Genomic DNA, 21,577 nt, shown 5'->3' on the forward strand with positions numbered 1-21,577 from the left:
TCTTTGTTTTCATGTGTAATTATTATCCACACATTATTTAGATATTTAGACAATAACTACCAAATAGCACAGAAAAAATGAAAGTGGCTGTTGAGATCTCAAGTTCTTGTATATATTTTTATCTTTTTATATTGTTAATATTATTATTTAATGATACTATATATTATGGATACAGTGCTTTTAATAACATGGGTTTCATAGTCAGAAGTGTGGTTTAAATCTTAGTGCCATCATTTAATTTAATGGCTTTGTGACTTCGGGCATTTATTTAACCTCTTTGAGCATCAGTTTCCTCGTCTCTAAAATGGGGGTTAAATACCTGCATTATGAGAGTGTCATGAGGATGAAATGAGTAAACATAAATAAAGCATCTGTTGCGTAGTAGATGTAAAATTAGAGTTTTTACATCTTAATTAACTATTTTCTAGAAAACATCAGTTTAAAAACATGCATGCACACACATAAGCACACACACATATATATAGATATAAAGTTAGAATAAATTTAAAAATAGGTTAGGAAAATCGGGCAAGGGAAAATAAGGTAGTTCTACAAGTGTTAACTCCCCTCACTTTTCCAGTTCCTACCTATTAAAAGTGCAGTGAGAATATTCTGATTGCATTGTTCAGAAATAAATCACGAATGATGCTTATTTTTCAAAGCGAAAGGAAAGAAAAGGAAAAGAACAACAAAAAACAAAAAAACAGAGATACCTCTTCCCACCCTATTCTACTCCTGAACATGCATACACACACACACACACACACACACACACACACACACCCCTCTCATCAGGCTTTAAGATGTGTCCCTGGAATTCCAAGAAAATCTAGTGAACACATTTGCTTTCCCCAAGTAACAAAAGGTATCATTTTGCTTTTAATTATGGTTTGTTATTATGCATTGCTTTTATTTGGCAAAGATGTTTGTTTCAGGAAAATTAATTTAGACAGTTCCATTTTTCAAGCAATAATACCTCTGTCCCAGGCTTACAAAGAACAATTAGATCTGGATTCTTTCCCCACAATCAAGCTGGCAATTTCTTATGGAAAGTCGTGGTCAATCAGCGTGGAATGGAGCTTCCAGGAGAGCCAGTCAAATGCAGAAAATAGACTGTTATGGCCTGGCACTTTTACTTCCTGCAGTATATATAACTCTGACATCCTGCAGAGGCATTACTCTGGCTGGGCAGAAACACAGATTAATGTTGCCTCACTTTCAATGCCAGAGTTTTATCCTGAATGTCATGATATTTTTCACAGGAACTCCAGTTTCATGTAATTCCGCAAACATGACTGAAGACCTGCTCTGTTCCAAGTAGAGTGGTAGGAGCTGGAGGTACCGAACTGAGTCACACAGCGTCCTTGCCCACAAGAGCTCTCACAGCAGGCTTACTCACAGATGACTGCAACCCACAGGGATAGCGTCTGTGGCCAAGGGTAGTACAAGGTGCTGAGAGGCCTGAAGGAGGCACCTAACCCAGCCTGGGAGAGCAAAACATTTCCAGAAGATGATGATGTAATAGAGAAGTCACATATAGAGACAGGGGGGAGGAAAGGCTTTCCAAGCAGTCTTGGAATTAAAAATAAAACTCTTACCAGGCTAAGTGCCATTTACCCAGAGATTATATGACAAATGTGTAGGTTAGGTGCTTTACTAGTAGATGGGTTGCTAAACCCATTTGAAAGTATTTAACCAACTTACCCAGGGTCACTTAGCCAGTAGGTGGTGGAGACACAATCAAAGAAGATAAATTATTAAAATTATTAGCTCATACAGCAAGAAATTGGCAAGACTGGGCCGAAGCACGTGTCTCTGGTTCATTGTGTCACTCAGTCCTAACCATGCTTCTGCGCAGGCACATGTGAACAAGTTTGCACACCTGCTGAATCTGAAGAAGAGTGGGGACAAAAGAAAAACTTTATTAAACACTTAGTTGAATATAATAAGATCTTTTGTGAAGTCAGAACCTCCGAGCTCTTCTACCTAAGTAGGGAAGAGTGACCTTAATCCTCAAAATATCTGAAATGTTAATGTTTTATAGAATCATTTCTCTTCAAAAAAGACATGAGTATTTTATATTATATTCCATAATACAGCAATGTGTGTTGTAAAAACTCTGAGTGAAATTATATTCTGGTTTTAAAACTCTTCTTACTCCCATATTAGAAATGTGGAAATGAGAGAGATTAAAAAACTCATCTAAGGGCTGCTGCAGAGTCGTGAGCGACAGGCTAGGATTTGTGCTCATGCCTCTCTGTTGCTATTAACCATGGCACAGACATGGGTCTTCTTATCCAGGTTCCAGGGCTCTCGTGACCACCACATTTCACCTGTCTCTGTGCTCCATAGGGCTTATTCAACAGCATCACAGGAGTCAGCTCTGCTGGTTCCAAATACAGCTCTGCTGATATGTCACTGCAGGACCTGGCTAATTCCTATCATCCACTACACCTCAAGATCCCCTTTCTAAGGACTCTTAGAAGAGATTTCCTCAGATGTGAAGTCAGGAACAATGGAGATGCTGTCATTCAGTTGTTTTATTTGGGGTTTTGTTTTTATCCTTGGTATATACACTGGTTACAAAATTGTAACTGAGTTTTCCACTGTGCCTAGGTGGCTGAAAAGCTGAAAGTCAAATTTGTATCTCACCTTGGGCCAGTGAGCAGAGTATCTTAGGATGTGAATTCTGAGTTGTGACCTTATACCTCAGTTCAGTTCAATTGCTCAGTCATGTCCAACTCTTTGCAACCCCATGGACTGCAGCATGCCAGGCTTCCCGGTCCAGCACCAACTCTCAGAGCTTGCTCAATCTCATGTCTGTTGAGCGGTGATGCCATCCAACCATCTCATCCTCTGTCGTCCCCTTCTCCTCCTGCCTTCAATCTGTCCCAGTATCAGGGGCTTTTCCACTGAGTCAGCTTTTCACATCTGGTGGCCAAAGTATTGGAGTTTCAGCTTCAGCATGGTCCTTCCAATGAATATTCAGGGCTGATTTCCTTTAGAATTGACTGGTTTGATCTTCCAGTCCAAGAGACTCTCAAGAGTCTTCTCCAACACCATAGTTCAAAAGCATCAATTTCTCAGCACTCAGCTTTCTTTGCAGTCCAATTCTCACATTCATACACGACTACTGAAAAAACTATAACTTTGACTAGTTGGACCTTTGGTGGCAAAGTAATGTCTCTGCTTTTTAATATGTTGTCTAGGTTGATCATAGCTTTTCTTCCAAGGAACAAACGTCTTTTAATTTCATCCTGGCTGCAATGATGAATCATCTGCAGTGATTTTGGAGCCCCCCAAAATAAAGTCTCTCACTGTTTCCATTGTTTCCCATCAATTTGCCATGAAGTAATGGAACCAGATGCCATGATCTTAGTTTTCTGAATGTTGAACTTTAATCCAACTTTTTCACTCTCCTCTTTCACTTTCGTCATGGGGCCCTTTGTTCTTCTTCACTTTCTGCCATAAGGGTGGTGTCATCTGCATACCTGAGGTTATTGATATTTCTCTCAGCAATCTTGATTCCAGCTTGTGCTTCATCCACTCCAGCATTTCTCATGATGTACTCTACATATAAGTTAAATAAGCAGGGTGACAATATACAGCCTTGATGTACTCCTTTTCCGATTTAAAACCAGTCTATTGTTCCATGTCCATTTCTAACTGTTGCTTCCTGACCTGCATACAGATTTCTCAGGAGGCAGATAAGGCAGTCTGGTATTCCCAGCTCTTGAAGAATTTTCCGCAGTTTGTTGTGATCCACACAATCAGAGACTTTGTCATAGTCACTAAAGCAGAAGTAGATGTTTTTCTGGAACTCTCTTGCTTTTTCGATGATCCAGTGGAAGTTCACGGTTCATGTACTGTTGAAGCCTGGCTTGGAGAATTTTGAGCATTACTTTGCTAGCATGGGAGATGAGTGCAATTGTGAGGTAGTTTGAACATTCTTTGGCATTGCCTTTCTTTGGGATTGGAATGAGTACTGGCCTTTTCCAGTCCTGTGGCCACTGCTGAGTTTTCCAAATTTGCTGGCATATTGAGTGCAGCACTTTCACAGCATCATCCTTTAGGATTTGAAATAGCTCAACTGGAATTCCATCACCTCAACTAGCTTTGTTCATAGTGATGCTTCCTAAGGCCCACTTGACTTCACATTCCAGGATGTCTGGCTCTAGATGAGTGATCACACCATCGTGATTATCTGGGTCATGAAGATCTTTTTTGTACAGTTCTTCTGTGTATTCTCGCTACCTCTTCTTAATATCTTCTGCTTCTGTTAATACCATTACCATTCTGCTTCTGTCCATACCATTTCTGTACTTTATTGTGCCCATCTTTGCATGAAATATTCCCTTGATATCTCTAATTTTTTAAAGAGATCTCTAGTCTTTCCCATTCTATTATTTTCCTCTATTTCCTTGCATTGATCATTGAGGAAGGCTTTCTTATCTCTCCTTGCAATTCTTTGGAACTCTGCATTCAATTGAGTATATCTTTCCTTTTCTCCTTTGCCTTTAGCTTCTCTTCTTTCCTCAGCAATTTGTAAGGCCTTCTCAGACAACCATTTTGCCTTTCTGCATTTCTTTTTCTTGGTGATGGTCTCGATCAGTGTGATGAACCTTCGTCCATAGCTCTGCAGGCACTCTGTCTATCAGATCTAATCCCTTGAATTTATTTGTCACTTCTACTGTATAATCATAAAGGATTTGATTTAGGTCATATCTGGATGGTCTAGTGGTTTTCCCTACTTTCTTCAATTTAAGTCTGAATTTGGCAATAAGGAGTTCATGATCTGAACTACAGTCAGCTCCTGTCTTGTTTTTGCTAATTGTGTAGAGCTTCTCCATCTTTGGCTGCAAAGAATATGATCAATCTGAATATAATCAGTCTGATGACCTTGCACCTAGCATCCTCTAATTTCTCCTTATTTTTCTATTCCTCCATGTCTTTTTTGTATGTGTTTTAATTTTGTTTGATTCTCTTCTTGTAAGCATCTTCCATTATTGGGGATCAGTGTTATATATTCCATAACCAAATATGTAAAGGAACAAACAGAATATAGCATTTCAAAGAGATGCCCTAGTCATCTGAAAAACTGGATGTCAAATTAAAAAGACTCATTAGTTCCTAGGCACAGAGGGTAGCAGAGCCTATGGCCAACTCAGTTTCCTGTGCCATTCTTTTTTTTTTTTTTTTTTTTGGCAGTATTTATTAAATAGCTTTATTGAGGTATGATTGAAATAGAATCATAGGTGTGATTGAAATAGAATCAAATTGAGGAAGCTACACATATTACAAATGTACATACAGCCATGAAACCATCGCCACAATCAAAATAATAAAAATATCCACCACCAATTGAAAATTTCCTCATGCACCTTTTCTTTTTATTTTTTTAAATTTTACTTTATTTTACTTTACAATACTGTATTGGTTTTGCCATACATCAACATGAATCTGCCATGGGTGTACATGAATTCCCAATCCTGAACCCCCCTCCCACCTCCCTCTCCATACTATCTCTCTGGGTCATCCCAGTGCACCAGCCCCAAGCAGCCTATATCCTGCATTGAACCTAGACTGGCGATTTGTTTCTTACATTATATTATACATGTTTCAATGCCATTCTCCCAAATCATCCCACCCTCTCCCTCTCCCACAGAGTCCAAAAGACTGTTCTATACATCTGTGTCTCTTTTGCTGTCTCACATATTGGGTTTTCATTACCATCTTTCTAAATTCCATATATATGCCTTAGTATACTGTATTGGTGTTTTTCTTTCTGGCTTACTTCACTCTGTATAATTGGCTCCAGTTTCATCCACCTCATTAGAACTGATTCAAATGTATTCTTTTTAATGGCTGAGTAATACTCCATTGTGTATATGTAGCACAGCTTTCTTATCCATTCATCTGCTGATGGACATCTAGGTTGCTTCCATGTCCTGGCTATTATAAACAGTGCTGTGATGAACATTGGGGTACACGTGTCTCTTTCAATTCTGGTTTCCTTGGTGTGTATGTCCAACAGTGGGATTGCTGGGTCATAAGGCAGTTCTATTTCCAGTTTTTTAAGGAATCTCCGCACTGTTCTCCATAGTGGCTGTACTAGTTTGCATTCCCACCAACAGTGTAAGAGGGTTCTCTTTTCTCCACAGCCTTTCTAGCATTTATTGCTTGTAGACTTTAGGATCACAGACATTCTGACTGGTGTGAAATGGTACCTCATTGTGGTTTTGATTTGCATTTCTCTGATAATGAGTGATGTTGAGCATCTTTTCATGTGTTTGTTAGCCTTCTGTATGTCTTCTTTGGAGAAATGTCTATTTAGTTCTTTGGCCCATTTTTTTATTGGGTCATTTATTTTTCTGGAATTGAGCTGCATAAGTTGCTTGTATATTTTTGAGATTAGTTGTTTGTCAGTTGCTTCATTTGCTATGATTTTTTCCCATTCTGAAGGCTGTCTTTTCACCTTGCTTATAGTTTCCTTTGTTGTGCAGAAGCTTTTAATTTTAATTAGGTCCGATTTGTTTATTTTTGCTTTTATTTCCAGTATTCTGGGAGGTGGGTCATAGAGGATCCTACTGTGATTTATGTCGAAGAGTGTTTTTCCTATGTTCTCCTCTAGGAGTTTTATAGTTTCTGGTCTTACGTTTAGATCTTTAATCCATTTTTAGTTTATTTTTGTGTATGGTGTTAGAAAATGTTTTAGTTTCATTCTTTAACAAGTGGTTGACCAGTTTTCCCAGCACCACTTGTTAAAGAGATTATCTTTAATCCATTGTATATTCTTGCTTCCTTTGTCAAAGATAAGTTGATTGGCCTCACTTTCTCAGTGAGAAGTAACTTACTTGTTTCTAATCTTTAAGGGCCATTTCAATTACCACCTCCTGAAGGAAGTCCTCCTGGTAATGCCTCAATTAAAACCAGTTGAATCAAATAGACATAATGACATTAGAACGCAAACAAATTCTTAACCAAATGCCCCCCTGCCTCCATACGCTCGCCTCACTCTCTTAGTTGCCTTATCAGTTTCTTTTTCCCCTCTGAGCATCTATGCTCTTTTAGGCATGAATGGGATACAGACATCCCTTTTCTCCACTCTGTTGAAGGAGGCACACGAGCAAATAGAGCAGAACTATGTGGCAGGTGACTCTGAGCAGCCCCCTCTCCCTCTGTAGGCTCAGTGTACTTTTCTTAGAAATGAGGTAGTTGTGCCAAATGATTTCCAAATCCCCTTGCTCTGACGTTCCAGGAAGCTGTGTTGTGGGGTAGCCTCACTCACGCGGGATCATGGTGACCTTCAAAATAAAGAATAATCTGAAGGATCAGCTGAAGGCCGAAGAGGCTTATCTTTTAAACCCTAAAGTTTGATTTTTACAAAAGGAAAGTTGTAACTTAAAACATATAAAAAGAAAACTTACCAGATACGTAACTTTGTCTGATAATAAGCCAAAACATCACATCTGTAACAAACTTCCTCAGGTCCTAATCAGGTACAGTGAGAACACCCAACACAGAAAATACTCAACTCTAACCTTGGAGGAGAAAGCAGGAGGGAGGAGATGGAGGTAGGGGAGGTAGAGGTGGAATGAAAAATAAAACCAATATGTAAATAGCTGACTATGGTTTGCATGGGTGTGCATGTTCAGTCACGTCCAACTCTTTGCAACCCCATTGGCAATAGCCTGCCAGGCTACTCTGTCCGTGGGACCTGGGGTAGGTTGCCAAGATCCTACTCCAGGAGATCTTCCCGACCCAGGGGATCAATCGAACCTGTGTCTCCTCTGTCTCCTGCCCAACCCTAACTGTAACAAGAGACACAGTTAAATCAATGCTTAGATGCTATGGGCCCATAGGGGCCCTGGGTGGGCCTCGGTCAGTCATGCAGGCATCCTCTCCAGCCTTGAGCGGCACCATCACTGTGCCATGTCTGTTCTTCCAGGTTCCCACACGGCCTTGTGTTACTGGGGCAAAGGTAGGGAAGAAGCAGTCTGTCTTGGCCTGAAATCTTCTGACTCGCGGCTGGAACAGCCTTCCTCTCACTGTTTCCTGATGCGTGGGTCTTTCCTCTAGAGCTGGGAGGGTGGAGTCTTCCAGCAGAAGCCCCCATCTGACTCGCTGGGGTTTTAGGATGGGATATGTATCATTTATCTCCAGTAGGAATCAGGGTTTCAGCTGCTTATCTAGCCCTCTTCTAAAACCTGGTCTAGCCTTCCACATATGATTTTTAAGACATATTTAAACAGAGTCCACTCTGCCAGGAAAGCTCAACTCTGTCCTTTCTGTCGTAGAGTTTAGCATAGAATGGGAATGACATTGATCAAATATAAGTACAGGTAAATATAGAATTTCAAATTGTAAGCACTAAAGGAAAACTATAGAACATCACACTTACGTTGAAGCTTCTCCCACCCTCCTGTGGCCAGAGGCTGTTCGGTTGTAGAGTATTGCCACCGAGGCTCCTACTGCACCTCTGTATAGAAACTTGGGGATCACCAAAAGCATTTCTCATACCCCAGTGCTCTCACAGCTACCTGGGTGTAATCTTCAGAGACCGACAGTATGGGTTCGAGTGTACGTTTCTCCAATAGCAGCTGTGACTTTGAGCAGGTAATGTAACCTCTTGACCTTCAGTTTCTTCATTTATGTAAATGGGTAACAATGCAGTGCTGGCCTCAGAAGGTGGTAAGGATTGGCACAGAGTAAATGCTCAGCAAATGGAGTCGCTACGGCCTCTGCTGCCGCTAATCCTGCTTTCAGAATGCCTCTGCACTTTCATATGCTCTTCTCCATTTCCACTTGCCCTGCTTTTGTGCAGGCTGCCAGGGGCTGAACTCCAATGCTCCTTTAAGCTGCCCTGGGGATGAAAGCCACTTGCGTGCCTGGCTTTTCCAATAACAGGAAGCTACAGAAGCAGAAACTACTCAGTGAAATATATTGAAGTAATCCCACTTGTGCAACCCTAGCTTTTGTCTGCTGCCCCACTCAGCTTCCCACTGAATTTAACCCCTAGTCATGAGATTCTATTTCAGCCATGAGTGATGTTCGCTCTCTCCCTGAGTAAAAGGCTAATGCATTTTTTATTATCCTGATGGGAGTAGGTGCACAAAAGGGCAGCGGAGACTCAGCCATTGCTCAGGTTCCTGTAGAAGGTAGTAGACTTGGTGGATGCTTACGAGAGGCATCCAGCCATCAGCCATTGGGTTGGGTGAGGTTTGAGGAATATTTTGAACCCTGGTCACGTACCTTTCCACATGTTTTTCTTTGAAGCACTTACCATAACTGACATTAATTCATATTATATGATTATTTGCTTAATATGTCTGTCTTCTCTACCTCACTATTAGCTATATATGTCTGTCTTCTCCACGTCACTGTTAGCTGTCTCTTTGAAGACAGAGGCTGTGTCTTTCTTGTCCTCTTGGCAGCAGTATGCCTGGTATAGAGTAGGTACTTCATGGCCATTTATTAAATTAATGAATAAACAAATGAAGAGTCAAAGAGTGAAGTCCCAGTATGGTCAGGGAAGTTGTGCCACACATCACTTGTTCGGCATGAGAAGTAGAAAGGGAACTGCATTGAGGGCAGAAGGCAGGGTCGGGGACAGGTGAGATGGTGGCATACAGAAGGGTCAGGCAAATAGACAGCCAGCGTCCCGCTTCAATGGGATGTGGGCCTGAGCTCCGTGCTTTAGACAGTGCTTTGCAGACTTTCATAATCCCTGCTCCTTTTCCTCAGAGAGGTGACTGGCTCTCCCCATATCTTCCTCCTGCCACATTTTCTACATGTGAGACTGACCCATGTGATTAGGCCTATCTTTGTTGTCTGAAGTTTGGTTCTGAAAATAATAGGTAACTTTTCGTTTGTTCTCCAAATATGTTAAAATATAAAAACTGTTTTTTCAAATGACACCTAGAGCTTGTGGATATTTGTCATCTGTCCTTGAAAGCTAAACTAAGAAATCTAGTATTTATGAGGAATGCAACCAGGATTATTAAATTATCCTAAGAAAGGATCGAATTTAACTTTAGAGAAGTTAGTCCTGCAGTCAGTGTGCAGGCTAGACTGGAATAGGAAAGATCAGAAGTGGTCAGTTTAGGGAGAGGTGAGCACTACGTGAAATGCTTTATAGGGAGCAGGCCCTGCTTAGGGTAAGGCAGGGAGGGGGCCTGAGAGCCCTAGAAAATGACTCTGGCTGGGTGAAGGGGAGAATGGAATAGGAAGGGGATTACAAGGAAAAGAGGGTTCTGAGCCATGAAACCAAATGTGTGCCCATGCTCCTGCGACCTCCCCTTTCTGGAGAGTGTGGATTCCCAGGTCCTCCCCACATTGGCTGGTTTCTGGAGTGGCAGGAAAATGCACAGAGATTACTTGTGCTCTTATTTAAATTATCTCCAGCCTATGCCATGACAGACTGACTTTTCCCCCAAATAGCTATCCTGCACGAAATGCAAAAAGCAAAACAGAACACATAATCAGTGCCTATTCTCTTCCACCAAGCAGAACCCCACACATGAAGCCTGTTACTGAGCTCCTGGAACACCATGTCCCCTTCTCATTCTGAGAAGTAATTGCAATGCAGTTCGTGACCAAAATGAAAAGTCCATTTTTAAACGTAGCCTCATAATTATCCATCCAGCTGAAGAAGGCCAGATACTCTGTGGTTTAATCCCTAGGTCCCCATGGCAGAAATAGGGTTTTGAGGAAAATTATGGGGCCAATGTGTGCACATCTTTGGGGAGGGAAGAGGATAAAGCTAAAGACTTTTTCTGACAATCAGTTCAGTAGGACCTTCTCTCTAGCCAGCATCTTGGTGACCAGCAGATGTTTAGTGAGTATCACGTACCAGTCAGGCACTGGGCTAGTCCTTGAGAGGAGTGCACTAGTGATGACACAGCCCTGCCCTCAGGGAGATCACACAGGGGAGAAGAGGGAGAAGTAAGCAGACCAGGAGAGGCATTGTGACGGTGCTTTTGTGGGGAAGCCCAGGGGGCTAAGGACAAGATCCAGCCCAGCCTTGGCAGGTCAATAAAGCCTTTACAGAAGAGTGGCATGTGAGTGGAGAGCTGAACCAGTAGGGGTTAGCCAGGCAAAGGAGGTTGGGTACAAGACTGTTGTTCTGAAAAGAGAGAACAAAGGCCTAGAGGTGAGAGCATAGCAAATTTGGGGAACTGGAAGTGGCTTCTCATGGTCAGAGCTCAGAGTCTGATGGAATGGGAGACAGAAGGCAGGAGCTGGGCCATAGACACCCTCCAACAGCAACTAAAGGGTTAAACTTTATTCCGTAGTCGTCCTGGTGAATTTTAAGGTGTGATTCCAGAAAGTTCACACCAGCTGCAGCAGCAATGTGCAAAACTCAATCAGGGAGACCAGTTAAGAGGCTGTTGTAAAAGGCTAAGGTACCAGATGATGAGAAGCCCAAAGCCTCAGCCTGAAGTTGGGCACAGCTGGAGCAGCCCTCAGAAATCCTAGCTTCCAACCTTTGTGCTTCCCACTCTACCTGTTGGCACCTCCAAGTCCCTAACCCCAGGCCCCACCCCCTACCCTGAATGATTCTTCCTCTTTCTCTCAGCTTCTTTCCTGTTAAACTCCAGGAACTTGGTCTATAATCTTTTTATGAATGGGATACCTAATTGACAGCTAGCTTAAGTAAACATGCCTAGATAGCACAGCTTAAAGATGATAGAATCAGGATTCATAACGTTTGTCTGTCTGATTTTGAGTTTGAAACTCTTTCTACAAAATCTTTTGTGTAACTGCGATGAGAAAGAAGAGTATCTTTCAGGTTGGTTATTGCCTGCTGCCTCCTGTGACAGAATAACCAAGTAGTTTTCCACTGTCTTACTAATACCACCTTTCCTGAAAAAAGGACTAGAAACAAAGTCACAGTGGTAAGAACTAAAATTATTTATAGCAATAAATACAGGAGGGTCAATGCTAAGGAAATCAACCCTGAATATTGACTGGAAGGGCTGATGCTTAAATTGAAGCTCTAGTACTTTGGCCACCTGATGCAAAGAGCCTACTCATTGGAAAAGACCCTGATGCTGGGAAAGATTGAGGGCAGAAGGAAAAGGGGATGACAGAGGATGAAATGGTTGGATGCATCACCGACTCAATGGGCATGAGTATGAGCAAGCTCCGGGAGTTAGTGATGGACAGAGAAGCCTGGCGTGCTGCAGTCCATGGGGTCTCAAAAAGTTGGAAATGACTGAGTGACTGAACGATGATATGTGACTCACATTCTTATAATTCAAAATAAAGACTCAGCCTGGGACAAAAAATAAGGGTGCACAAGATTAAAACATGCTTCATTTGTTATATATAAATATGACCTTGTTAAATAGACACAAGCAAAGAAGATGACAAAAAAAATACACCAAAATGATAATGGTGCTTCTCTTTCAGTGATGAGATTTCATTCTCTTTTACTTTCTGAATTTTCTGGAAATTTGGAAAATGACCAAAATAAGCATGCATTGTTTTTATTATTGCAAACATGTTAAAGATAGATTCTTCAATGTAGGACAACAGTAGTTTCTATTGAGAATAATTGAATCCACAAAAGATCCACAGTGTTTGGCTGAGGTCTCCAGTTGACCAATCTTTCAGTACTTTTTACCCTGGGAGCTGTCAACTGTGACCAGAGATGAAGGGACACTGTATTGGCAAAACAGCTCCCACTGGATCACTTGGGGAATATGGATGATTCCTGGAGCACACATGCTGTGTGTGCTCCTTTAGCAGCCACTGTGGATGCCCCTGCCATTGTTGGTCCCACCAAATTTAGAGATCGTTCCTGTAGACTTTGGGACCTTCAGTTCGCACGGTCTCTTTGGAGTCATGACTGGTGTCATCTGCCACACACTGGTTGAACACAGAAATGGGTTTCTTCTGAATGTTTTAGAGGCACTACTCTTACCAAGAAAGGCTGGATGCAGGGTCATAGTCAGGAGTCTGCACAGCACCACTGATCCAACCCTGGCATACCCACACTCCTCCAGGAGTCCATGGAATACCATCCAGACATACCTGGGCACATTGCCCTCAGTGTATGTGTAGAATTCCTTTGTCTGAGGAGGAATGTCCCCCTACTCTCCTCACACACATGCATACACAGAGCATCACTAGCGTATGAAGGGCCTGCCTTCCTGAAACGGTAGCTTATAGTTAGCTAGTGGTTCAGCTGCACAGCCCTCAGCCAGCAGGCCCTGTCAGTCTACCAAACCTGCTGTCTAGCTAGCTATGTTTCTCCAGCTAATATTGCATTTTCTACCATCCAGACAGGTAGGTAATGTATCATCTCCATGTAAAAGGTCCTTGTGTCTCTCAGTTGGTAACTAATTAACATAATTTGGTAATTCTTTATTCCACCATGCTCCCCTCTTATATAATTAATTCATATTATTGGTCAAATTTCACAAGTCAGTTGTCTATTTTAATAAATGCCAGTTTCCTTTGGTGAACCTAAATACTAGGCACACTTTTGTGATTCAAATTTCCTCTTCCATTGTATCCCTTTCATTTTTGAAAGACTTTGAGGAAATTATTTGGATATTTTAGTATCTTAGGTTAAAACTGTTGCAGTGATTCCTGAACATATACTTTTGTTTTTGTTTGCATATAGGACATGCAGACTACAATCTTGTCTTAAGAGCTACCTGTTAAGACAGTAGTCTACGCTTATCTTCTTGGGCCACTAGGTGGTGCACACATGTCTGTGAGCTGTAGGTTAAAGGGGCTCGTCACCAGGCTAGATTCAATTCATCACCACTGCAGGGGCGCGGACAGTAGAAGCTGTAGGGGTCTAGGAGAAACAGTGATCCTGTGCATGGGAGTAAAGGAAGGAAGGTTTCCAGGGGAGGTGGATAGATAATAATATGGCTGCAGAGATTGTGGGAGAAAAATCATAAAGGTAGGAAACCCCAAAGCCACAACAGAGGGAAAGTCCTTTACAGGAAAGGGCATGCTTCCTTTCCATGCTGACACATCTCTCAGGAGGGCTGCAGAGGGGATAATGGAATAGTTGAATCACTTGAACTAGAGGACATCAAGCATTCCTTTCAGCCTTTCTGCTGGGCACTGGAAATATACAGATGAAATGACATAGTCTTGTCTTCAAACAAGGACCTCATGAGAGAAACAGAGAAGGAAACCAGTAATTATGACAGGGCATGATACAAAAGGGAGGTTTTACAAGATACATCGAAGGAATACAGTGTGAAATCTTCTGTTCTGAGTAAAGGAGAGGAAGGGGTTAGGTTGGGAGTTGACGTCCAAAGACCTCATGGTGGTCTTGAGACATGAGGAGGGAGCTCCGTGAAGATCTCAAGAGATTAGTTTAGAGAGACTAGGACCAGCAAAGGCACGGGGGTTTGAAAGGATGATGTGGATTCCAGGAATGGTCCAGCTGAGTTTAGCATGCTCACTGAGGGCTACTGTGTAATAGATGTTCCGGGCCCTTAAGATTTCCCTCAGCTTGTGAGGGACACGTACAGGCACTGAAATGGCAGTGTGTGAAGGCAGCCTAAAATCTGTTCTCCTTTAAATCCTATCATTTGAGTCCCCAGGGTCCTGGCTACAGGAATTCTCAGAGAACTCTCTACACCAGAAGAGGGAGCCCACAAGCACAGTGCCTATTTGCTTTTTACTCAGAGTCACTGCCAGTGTTTCAGTCTCACTCATTCGTTTTAAAGGTGTGAAGTTTAGGACCAGAGACACAGTTAGTTAGGCAAGACCACAGAGAGGAGCTAGGACACAAGGCCAGGTCTATTTCTGTTCCTCTCAGGTTTTCTTCCCTTTCTCTCTGCTGGACCCTGGATACTGAATCACCGTTGAGAGGTGAGGATCAGACACTGTCCATATAAACAGATCCCTTTCACTAAGGGTGATTGTTGTAAAACCAAGCTTATGGGAAAATGGAAGGACACATTGTGTTCTTTCCTCATGTATGAGGGAAGGGCCAAGCCTACAGGCTGGCCTTGGCAAAGGCAGCTTGCGCCGATTGTACTACTAGCCTGGTTCCGTGTTTGGGAAAGAAGGCAGTCTGGCTCCAGCATTCCTTCCAGCTCTCATGTGTGGGTGTGTGTTTCATTTCAGCACGAGGATATGTGCTCACAATATAGGTCAGTGACATCTTGGAGTTGCATTGTTTGCTTGAAAATGTCAACTGGAATGAGTTATGAGCTGGCAGGAAAACAGGCATGTGTGATTGAGAAGACTCTGAAAGGATACAGACCTGCTTTTAGGGCCCTGAGAAATCATTAAAGCAAGGGGTAGAGAGACCTTAAAGAGGTTCTGACCAGGACAGATGAAATGTAAATGGAAGAGTAGGGGACCACAAGGGCCAAGAGACTTCAGACCATCCTTATAAGGCAAGGATGAAAGAACTGGGAATATTTAACCAGGAGAGAAGATGACACAGATCTTCTTCAGATCTCCAAACTTGTCACAGGCCAAAGCAACAATGATTTTATAAGGAAACAGCTTTTAACCCTGCTCAAAATGGGGCAGTTTAGGGGTACAGGTTCAATCCCTGGTCAAGGAGGGCTAACATCTCATGCGCTGTGGCCGAAAGAAATTTTTTTTTTTTAATTTAAGTGTTAAGAAATGAGTTCCCTATCAATGAGGAAAGGGGATAAAACAGAAGCTGTTTATACAACTGGTGGGGACATTGTAGAGAAAATTCCCATCCTAGGGGCAGGTCAGACTAGATGACCTTCGAGCTCTGGTATCAATAATTCTATGAAAAGGACGAGGCAGCTTTTATAAACCAAGGGTCATGAGATCTATAATAATAACAAAGCCTCAATACAAAAATAGCTCTTTTTATTAAGCATCTATTAATTGGCAGGCATCATGCTGAGTGATTTACCATGTGCATTATCTTGCTTTGAACCATCAAGCCAGGATTAGAACTGACTGAATTCCAGCTCTCTCATTTAACGAAGATGTGGTCTCAGGCAGATCATTTCTCCTATCTGAATCCTTGTCCCTCTGCTGTACAGTACAAGCCCCGCAGGTTTGCCAAGAGTGTGAGAAGAAATGACACATCAAAGTGCCTGGTCTCGTGCCTGGTCCTTCGCCAGGCCTATATTTGATACTCAAAAAGTGTTGCTGCTTTCTCCTTTCTGCTGAAGCCGAATTGCAAGGAGCCATTCTAGGGGAGAGGCAAGATAAAGAGGGAAATGCAGGTGTGGTGAAATATGCCAAGGGACCCCCTGGATGAACTACCAGATAATCAGAAGCTTCTGCAGCATGTATTCTGAAGCAATGGTTCTCAAAGTGAAGTTTGTTAAAACCCGTTTTTAAGAAAAAAAATACATATTAATGAAAACTGCTATTAATGGAAAATCAAGTGTAGGAAAGAGTCAGAGGTTGACAGAGGCTTAAGGAATCCTGACTTAAGTCTTACACTGTGGAGATTCCTTAAAACCCTGGAACTAGAACTGCCATACTACCCAGCAATCCCACTGCTGGGCATACACACCGAGAAAACCAGAATTGAAAGAGACACGTGTACCCCAGTGTTCCTCGCAGCACTGTTTACAATAGCTAGGACATGGAAGCAACCTAGATGTCCATTGGCAGATGAATGGATAAGAAAGCTGTGATACATATACACAAGGGAATATTACTCAGTTGTTAAAAAGAATGCATTTGAATCAGTTTTAATGAGGTGGATGAAACGGGAGCCTATTATACAGAGTGAAGTAAGTCAGAAAGAAAAACACCAATACAGTATATCAACGCATATATATGGAATTTAGAAAGATGGTAACAATGACCCTATATGCAAGACAGCAAAAGAGACACAGATGTAAAGAACAGACTTTTGGACTCTGTGGGAGAGGGAGAGGGTGGGATGATTTGAGAAAACAACACTGAAACATGTATATTATCATATGCGAAATAGATCACCAGTCCAGGTTCGATGCATGAGACAGGGCACTCAGGGCCGGTGCACTGGGACGACCCTGAGGGATGGGATGGGGAGGGAGGTGGGAGGGGGGTTCAGGATGGAGGATATGTATACACCCATGGCTGATCCATGTCAGTGTATGGCAAAAACCACTACCATGGTGTAAAGTAATTAGCCTCCATTAAATAAATTAATTTAAAAAAACAAGTCTTTAAGAGAGTTACTTACCACTGCCCCATCCTCAGCCTCCAATGCCTTCTTCTCCACCCCCAGGTTCCCATGACATCTAGTTCAGGACTTAGCTTCCCCATAGGTGTGGTGTGATGCAGGGGCGGGGCGGGGTGGGGGGGGGGTGGTGGTAAGCCTACTGAGATATTGATCACTTCAGCCCTTAGGGTCAGGGCCGTTGCCTCCAAACATGAGCGGCTTCATCTAGTGCCTGGTGTACCTGACAGATATTATTTTCTATGAATGTTGCATGGCACAAGGAGATGAGGATTCAGTTAGAGAAGGAATGGTTTCATCATCAGTAATGGAAACTGTCATAGCATTGTTGAGCAGAGTTAATAAATAAACCAACCCTTGGGAGTATCATGGTTAGAAAGGAGGCTGACAGTGACTAAGGACAAGGCAAAGAGGGTTGCCAGGGTATCAGCCACTTAACCAGGATAGCCAGTGTACGCAGGGAGAAATCTAAGGCTGCCTGGTCCAGAGGGATGAGCCTTGGCTGGGAGTCTGGAAAGAGACTTTCCTTGTGGCTATAGGTAAGCCACATTCCTCTCAGGGCATCATTTTCCCTTAGTGTAGGTGAATTTGACAGCTCTGACCAGAAAGGCCATCCATCCCTCCTGGTCTCTAGGGTGCAAGGCCTCTCTGTGGAACCACGAGACCATCACCTTCTCCACAGCGTGCCCTGCTCTGCATGTCTGAACATCCCCCTTGCATGTCCACCCTGACCCTTAAGCAACAAGTTTGACTCTGGCTTAAATCAGTTCTCTCACAATGTGTTTTCCTTTGCAGCAACAGCGGCAGCTTGACCTCCTGACGATAACCAGCCCCGGTGAGTAGATGTGGCCCTTCTGCTTTGTCTTTTCCCTTGTTTCCCAGAGCAACGCATGGTTGCTTATCCCAATGCAATTTGTGTCCTCTTCCTTTGGCTCCCTGATTCAACAGCAGAATTCCTGCATCAGGAACGATCCTTCTCTCCCTGTCCTCTACCCTCACAGGCAGTTTCTTTTCTCTTCCCCACCTCTGTGCTGCCTTCTCTTGACTCTGCATATGGCAGGGTGATACTATGATGTTGCTGATTATTCCAGGGCCAAGTTCTCCCCAGATCCCTCAGTGGATCCAAATGTTAAGGGAGTGTTCTAGTCTCCTGAGAAATGTTAAAATCATGGTGAATGGGGAAGCTGCCTTGTAAATGGCATGAAATGAAGGGAAGACAGCTCATGGAGAAAAGCCAGTCTGGGCAAGTGATCCGGTTTTGTCTCCAGTGACTTTCGTCACTCACCTTTAGGGAGGACAAGTCCCCCAAAAAAGCTGTGGCCCTTGGATTAAAAAGTTCTTTCTTCCCCCAAGACTGGCATCTAGCCTGGAGAGAAGGTGAGCGTTTAGTCTATCAGAAGGTATTTTATTTTGATTTGGGAACTTGAGGCAAAACTGGCCAACAAGAGATGCTGTTCTCTCTTGGAATCCAAAGGGACGATGGTGCCAGCAATGAACATTCAAGAGTGGGTATGGTGGTTCGTCTTTATCCATTGGTAATATTCAAAATATTTAACAGCCCTGGTGACTCCCTACTGTGCTGGGCATTAACACTTTGGTTACTGGACTGGGAGATGGTGTTCTGGGAAAAATACTGGTATGACAGAGTGGTCACATGGGTTGTTGGTGGGGGAGGGGTGCTCTAGGAGTGGCTAATTGCCAACAAATATGGAAATATTTCAGTATTTATTAACCTACATAGCTGTGCCATGTCATCCCTGCCTTACACCCAGCATGTTACTGTATCCAGGGCCAGTTGGCTCACTTACAAGGAGACTGAGAAATTGCCTTTTGCAGGTACTATCTCAGCACAGAGGCTGGTTATCTATCTATGTAACTGAGGTGTAAAACAATGATTACAAATGTAAGTTGGATCTACCCAGTTCAGGTGACCTTGTTATAGTCCTCCTAATAGAGCTCCTTGAACTTGAGACTTTAGAAGAACAAACATGAACTGGTTTGAAAATATACAATGTAACCCATAGAATGAACTAGCATGTATATAATTATAGAAATTCCAAGTCATGAGCTAACCTAACTAAAATGGCTGTTGGGTGACACACCGATCCTTTCCCACTGAGGCATTGGTAAGGGATTGTCTTTGTCTGGTCTAGTTAGTTGCTCTCCTTCGTGATTGTGTTTTGTTCTGCCCCACGCATGCTGACCTAGTTTGCCTGCTTTCACATCCCAGTCCCATCTGGTCCCAGCTTGATAAGATGCTGACATGTGAGTTGGAGAGGGTTCCTGATCTGTCTTCAGTTGCTTGAGAAGGAAACTTCTAGACTCTTGTTAACTGCATTTCTTTTGCACTAGCTCTTTCTGTTCTTAATTGCTATGGCACAAACTCAAGCAGAATAGCTGTGACTCTTGGTGCACTCCTTTTGGGCAAACTGTTAAGCATCGCCTGAGTTTGTAATGGTTTATAATGTTCCCTACTTTTAGGTGAGAAAAGATTATTTTCTGGGTCAAATCTTCTCAAAAAGCGTTTTGTGTCACACAAGTGTACAGTACTGCAATAGGCTACCTGTGTGTGGTCTTGTAAGATATGCACTTGTGAGATACCGATCCACACATCCCAGGAGTATAGGTAGGTCCCGGGGACACTGAGCCCCCAGGGTAGTAGCCTCTACGCCAGTGTGCCTGACAAATATTGTCCATGTGTATCATGCCTCAGAAAGGTTAGGGAGGATTACTAGACCATGTGTCATCTAGACAGCTCTAGTCCATGTCAAAATCACTACTGCAATTATCTCTCACTTTCAAAGTCACCCCCTCTCCCCGCTTCACCAGCAGCCAGCACAGTGCACGCCGCCTCTCTGGGAGCTCCAGTGGGAGGTGCTAGCTTGTTTGCGCTCCTCACCAGACCATTCTCAACACAGAACTGCAGTCTGATGCTGCCACTTGTCATCAACTAGCAGCCTTCAGAAATACTGGCTGGCAGTTTGGAAGACTTGAAAATTTGTGTTATCTTCTTTAAACTATTTCACTTATTGTGAATAATTGTGAATATACAGAAAAGAGTAGAGATGAAAGGAAGAGTCATTTACTGCCCTCCCCCACCAGACACCTTGGTTTTATCATATCAATGTTGTACCATCTCTGCTACACAGTTCCCTATTTTAAAAAATATAGATCTAGTTGAGACTTCCCTGCACTCCTCACTGATTGCATGTCTCCCCCTTCACCCAATAGGTAACCACCATAATAAATTCAATGTATAACTGGTATAACTGGCATTGTTTTACAAATTCCTATAAATGATGTCACACTATAAATGTCATTCTGTAATTTTTCTCTGCTTATATTGTAAAGATTAATTCACATAGATACATGTGGCTCTGGTTCAATTGTTTTTAACTGCTATATAGAATTTCACTTATAATTCTATCACAATTTCTTTTTTTCATTTTATTGATCATGATTTAGATTATTTCCATTTTTTTGCAATTTTAAACAATGCTACTAGGGCCATTTATTCATAAAAATGAGAATTTATCTTGAGCATATAACTTGGAGAGGAATTACTGATTATATTCATCTTCAAATTTACTATATAGTGGCCAGTTTTTTTCTAAAATAGTTGAACAAATTTATACTTCAAGCTATAACAACAGCAAAGTACAATAGTTCCCATTTCTCTGAATCCTCCACACTTGAAATCATCAAACTTATAAATTTTTACTGGTTGTCATGATAAATGTGAAATGCCATCCCATTGATTTTATTTGTTTTAATTGTTTATCTATTTATTTGACTGCTCTGGGTCTTAGTTGTGGCACACAGAATCTTTGTTGCATCATGTAGAATCTTTCCTTGTGGCGCTCAGACCCTCTCCTTGCGGTGCTTAGGCTTATTTGCTCTGAAGCTTGTGGGATCTTAGTTCCCCAGCCACTTCTCCTGCATTGTAAGGCAGATTCTTAACCACTGGACCAAAAAGGAAGTCCACCACCGTTTTTATAATATGTGTTTCCCTGATTACTGGTGGGATTGAATGTCTTTTCATATGTTTATTAGCCACTTTGGTTTCTTCTGTGAACTGACTTTTCATATCATTTGTCCGTTTCCTGTTGGGTTGCTACTTTTTATTGATTTTTAATTCTTTATTAGTTTGCATATTGATACTTTGTTGCTTGATATGCATTGGAAATATCTTCTTCAAGATGATGGCTTGTGTTTTCTGATTTATGGAAGTTTCTTTTTTTAATTTTAGCATAGTTGAATATGTGAATACTGCCTTATGAGCTTTGCTTTTGTGACTTATTTAAGAAATCCTTCCCTACCTGAATATCATATTCTCCTGTATTCTAAAAGTTGTCAAGTTTTATATCACATTTGGATGTTTATCTCATTTACATGACTGAACATTGTGCATGGTATGAGTTAGGG

At 42.2% G+C, this 21,577-nt stretch overlaps 1 protein-coding gene across 1 annotated transcript in view; it reads left to right on the forward strand.

Moving 5' to 3' along the window:
• AGBL4 (AGBL carboxypeptidase 4) overlaps positions 1-21,577 on the forward strand; it is a 1,457,998-nt gene that overhangs the window by 1,086,694 nt on the left and 349,727 nt on the right. The window contains exon 6 of the mRNA XM_052638070.1: positions 17,948-17,987. Coding sequence (XP_052494030.1) covers positions 17,948-17,987 — 40 coding nt within the window. The remainder of the gene's footprint in view (positions 1-17,947; positions 17,988-21,577) is intronic.

The sequence above is a fragment of the Budorcas taxicolor genome, chromosome 3 (assembly GCF_023091745.1).
Source record: "Budorcas taxicolor isolate Tak-1 chromosome 3, Takin1.1, whole genome shotgun sequence".
NCBI classification, from domain to species: Eukaryota; Metazoa; Chordata; class Mammalia; order Artiodactyla; family Bovidae; genus Budorcas; species Budorcas taxicolor.